The sequence below is a fragment of the Oculina patagonica genome, chromosome 14, assembly GCF_052425735.1.
Source record: "Oculina patagonica isolate OP01 chromosome 14, crgOcupat, whole genome shotgun sequence".
Taxonomy (NCBI): domain Eukaryota; kingdom Metazoa; phylum Cnidaria; class Anthozoa; order Scleractinia; family Oculinidae; genus Oculina; species Oculina patagonica.
The window spans coordinates 17,102,873-17,106,210 of NC_135771.1; the positions used below are offsets into that span (position 1 = coordinate 17,102,873).

At 38.4% G+C, this 3,338-nt stretch overlaps 1 protein-coding gene across 1 annotated transcript; it reads left to right on the top strand.

Annotated features, from left to right (window-relative positions):
* Window positions 1-464: 464 nt before the first annotated feature.
* LOC144637671 (putative muscarinic acetylcholine receptor gar-1) lies at window positions 465-1,309 on the top strand. Its single transcript, XM_078496728.1, has one exon. It carries the CDS (start codon window positions 465-467, stop codon window positions 1,092-1,094), a length of 630 nt encoding a protein of 209 aa, XP_078352854.1. The 3' UTR covers window positions 1,095-1,309.
* The last annotated feature ends 2,029 nt before the right edge of the window (window positions 1,310-3,338 follow it).

Consider the following 3,338-nt stretch of genomic DNA (forward strand, 5'->3'; position numbering starts at 1 on the left):
ATGGAAAATACGCAGGTTGTTTGTCAGCAGCTGTACACTTTTTAGTTGACTGACAACTAAGCGTGACAATGGCCAGGCAAGTAGTCTTTTCTACTGGTACTTCTTGTTTAAAGGTTGTTTTCTTCCATTAAAACAAGGTACATTTATGACGTTCATGAATTCTTTGTAATATTCTGCTCCATTTCCGTTTGGCAATTTGAAACAAAACAACTTTTGGCTTCTACGTGATAGTCGTTTCCCTCCGCTAATTGCTCAAGAATTGTAAAAACAAAGAAGGAGATTTTTTCACACAAAAGACAGTCTTGTAGCGCCTTGTTGTGCTATAAAATAAGGTTGAATTTCTCTTTATTTTATTTATTTAAATTTTGAAAATGGTTAAAATTTTGAAATTTGTTTGACAACAAGCAGATGGTCAGATCATCTCTCGTCGCTGCAGCACTTTTTTTTTCGACTCAAACGGTAAAATGAAAATTCAAGAAAAATCTCTCGCTACCCAAGCTGTAATGCTATCCCTGACAGTGCTATTGACATTTGTAGCAATTATTAGTAACGGATCCTATCTCGCCATCTTTACCCGCTTTAAAGCGCTTCGACGTAATTTTACGAACATTTTTCTTGCCAGTCTTGCTGTGGTCGACTGCCTCAACACGCTCTTCAACATCCCGCTGTTCGCCATATACACTGTCTTGGAACCCAATTGGCTTAAAGGAAAGACTTGGGCCATAATTTCCAGTTCGCTACACTTGGAATTTTTTCTTCTCAACCTGGTGTCCATGACTGCGCTAATGGTAGACAGGTTCCTTGCAGTGCACTTTGGTTTGAAGTACTTTACATGGAAGACAACCAAGAAAGCCAAAATAGCTGTATTTCTTATGTGGCTGGTATGTACCATAGTGGTGGTGATACTTGCTGTTCCCTTGTTTAACATGGACCTTGATGGCCTGCCAGTAGGTACATCCCGAGAAATGATATTCGAAGAAAGAAAAGTGATTGTGGCATCAGTTATAGTTTTATTCACGACTGTTTTAACTGTGATTGGAATCTTGACGTGCTATTCGATTTACCAGAAGAAAAAAGAGGTAAGAGAACTTTAAATCGTATTTATTACATTCTTTTTTATATAAGAACATTGTTTTTTCGGCCCAGGCTGAATATTCGTATTTTCTGCTTACGTTAGGCTGAAAACATTATTGTGAACATTCTTTGATTATAGCGTATGAAAATTCCGTTTTTACTGATTATGTAATAATACATATACCGTATGTATTATTACATAATCCGTCCATCGAAATCTCAATAGCATGGAAGATTTAGCTGGAGCAGGTTTTTCGATTTTGGGGCTAGTTTTGCCGCTTAGAGAAAGGAAGAATTTTATACGGTTTAGTTTAAAACACATAAAATATATAGTATTTAAAATTTTCAACACACAAAATATCAGCCTCGAGTTTCTTTTTACCATATTCTTAAAATTTTGCAAACTTTTAGCCTAGAAATTCTTATAAAATAAATTCTAATATTTAAAAAACGAGTTTATAAATCCAGTTTCTTCATATGGATTGTTGCAGTGGTCAACGAGTGTCTTTTAACACCGTTAAGTTCCGTAAGTAACAACCCTGGTTTTTTCGAATCTATGAGCTTTTTTGAGGGTGTGAATGGGTTCGCAGTAATTCATCTCTACGAGTTATTTAATGTAAGAAGATGGTTGGTGAATTTGTTTTTATTTAAAGAAAACAGCAAGTTTGTAATTTACGGCGCACACAAGCTCGCACTAGATGGCGTAATATTGATTTTCCAAACTAGTTTAGTATAAATAAAGTTAATTTTGGTCAAGATTTTTTTGCTCAAGACTTCTAAAACTTCACTACGATACTTGAATTACTATAATATTATTTTCTCTGAGAAAATTTTCAGCTTAAAGTAAAAATAGGCTACTGCTACCGCTAACGTCATAACCAACCAGGTGATTCTTTTGTTTCTTCTTAGAGAATGCTGCTGAATTTGCCTCCCCTTTGTGCCGAGGCAAGGCTTAAGATGGATATCAAAGCAACTAAAACTGTAGCCATGACGACTGGACTGTACTACATCTGCTACATTCCAACATTTGTATTCTCCATTTGGCGTCACAAAGAGGGCCAGGAGGAAAGAGTCTTCTACGCGTGGTTCGCTTTCATGGTTACCTTTTGCACGTTTCTCTCAAGCGCCCTCAACCCAATAATCTATGTAGCACGAAACAGAAGAAATCGGTCCGCCCTCAGGCAGCTTCTGAAAGATCCTTGTGGAACATGGGCATATCAAGAAAATCCTGGCAGAAAAGAAAAACAAGCAAAGCAACGAGAGATGGAACCGCAGATGGGAGTAGAAGAGTTAAAGGATAGCAGAGAAACTGGGGCATCCGTAAGACCTGGCTTGGATCCTGAGAGCAGAACAGAAAAAGAAGCGAGGCAACGAGAGAAGGGACGACAGATGGAAGGAGGAGAGTTAAAGGATGGCAGGGACACTGGGGCATCCGTAAGTCCTGGCTCGAATTCTGAGAACAGAAAAGAAAAAAAAGCGAAGCAACGAGAGATGGAACTGCAGATTGACGAAAAGTTAAAGGATGGCAGAAACACCGCAGCATCTGCAAGACCTAGCCCAAATCCTGGGAGCGACACAAGACCACCGACTTCAGCCAAACACCAGATTTACCAGTCGCGCGGCGTCATAAAAGTAGCGTGGGAGGAAAATGAAGAGGACAGTGGCAGGCTGGATGAACAAGTTGCCGTTGCTAGCCAGGCCAGACGGGATGGCGAGAAATTTCAAGACGAAAATGTCAAGTATTCTGGTTCGGTGAGAGGTAAAAGAAAAAAGATGAGCAGAGCAAAAAGAAATGGAATTGTAGGAACCTATCCTGGAGCAAAGGTCAGACCTTGTACTTCATCACCACTTTGAACGCCGTAAGTAATATTGACGTTTACAATCTGCCTTAGCGTAGAAAACAACGACCAGTTGGTAATTGCAGTCGTCATCTCAAAGTATACCTTAACGATCCATATTGTTTTTCTCTGCGTGACCCTTTTACTTAGTTTAGTTTAGTTTTCTCTTTGTCGCACAGATTTACATTTACGAGAAAAAAAAAAAAAAATTGTACCAAGAACTGAAAAGAAACAAAAAACCGTGCGACAGGAGGCAAAAACAGGACAAAGCCCCAATTGACATCGACCCCCTGAGACAAGTATCAAAAAGATATAAAAATATTTCATACTATAAGAAGATTCAAAGAATAAAACGTTGAAAAAATTATGGCGGCTGATATAGACTAAGCTTATCAAGATAATACTTATTAATGAGATTCTTAAATT

What these genes read in the sequence shown, in the direction of transcription:
- LOC144637671 (XM_078496728.1), top strand. Translation starts at nt 465, where the DNA reads ATGAAAATTCAAGAAAAATCTCTCGCTACCCAAGCTGTAATGCTATCC.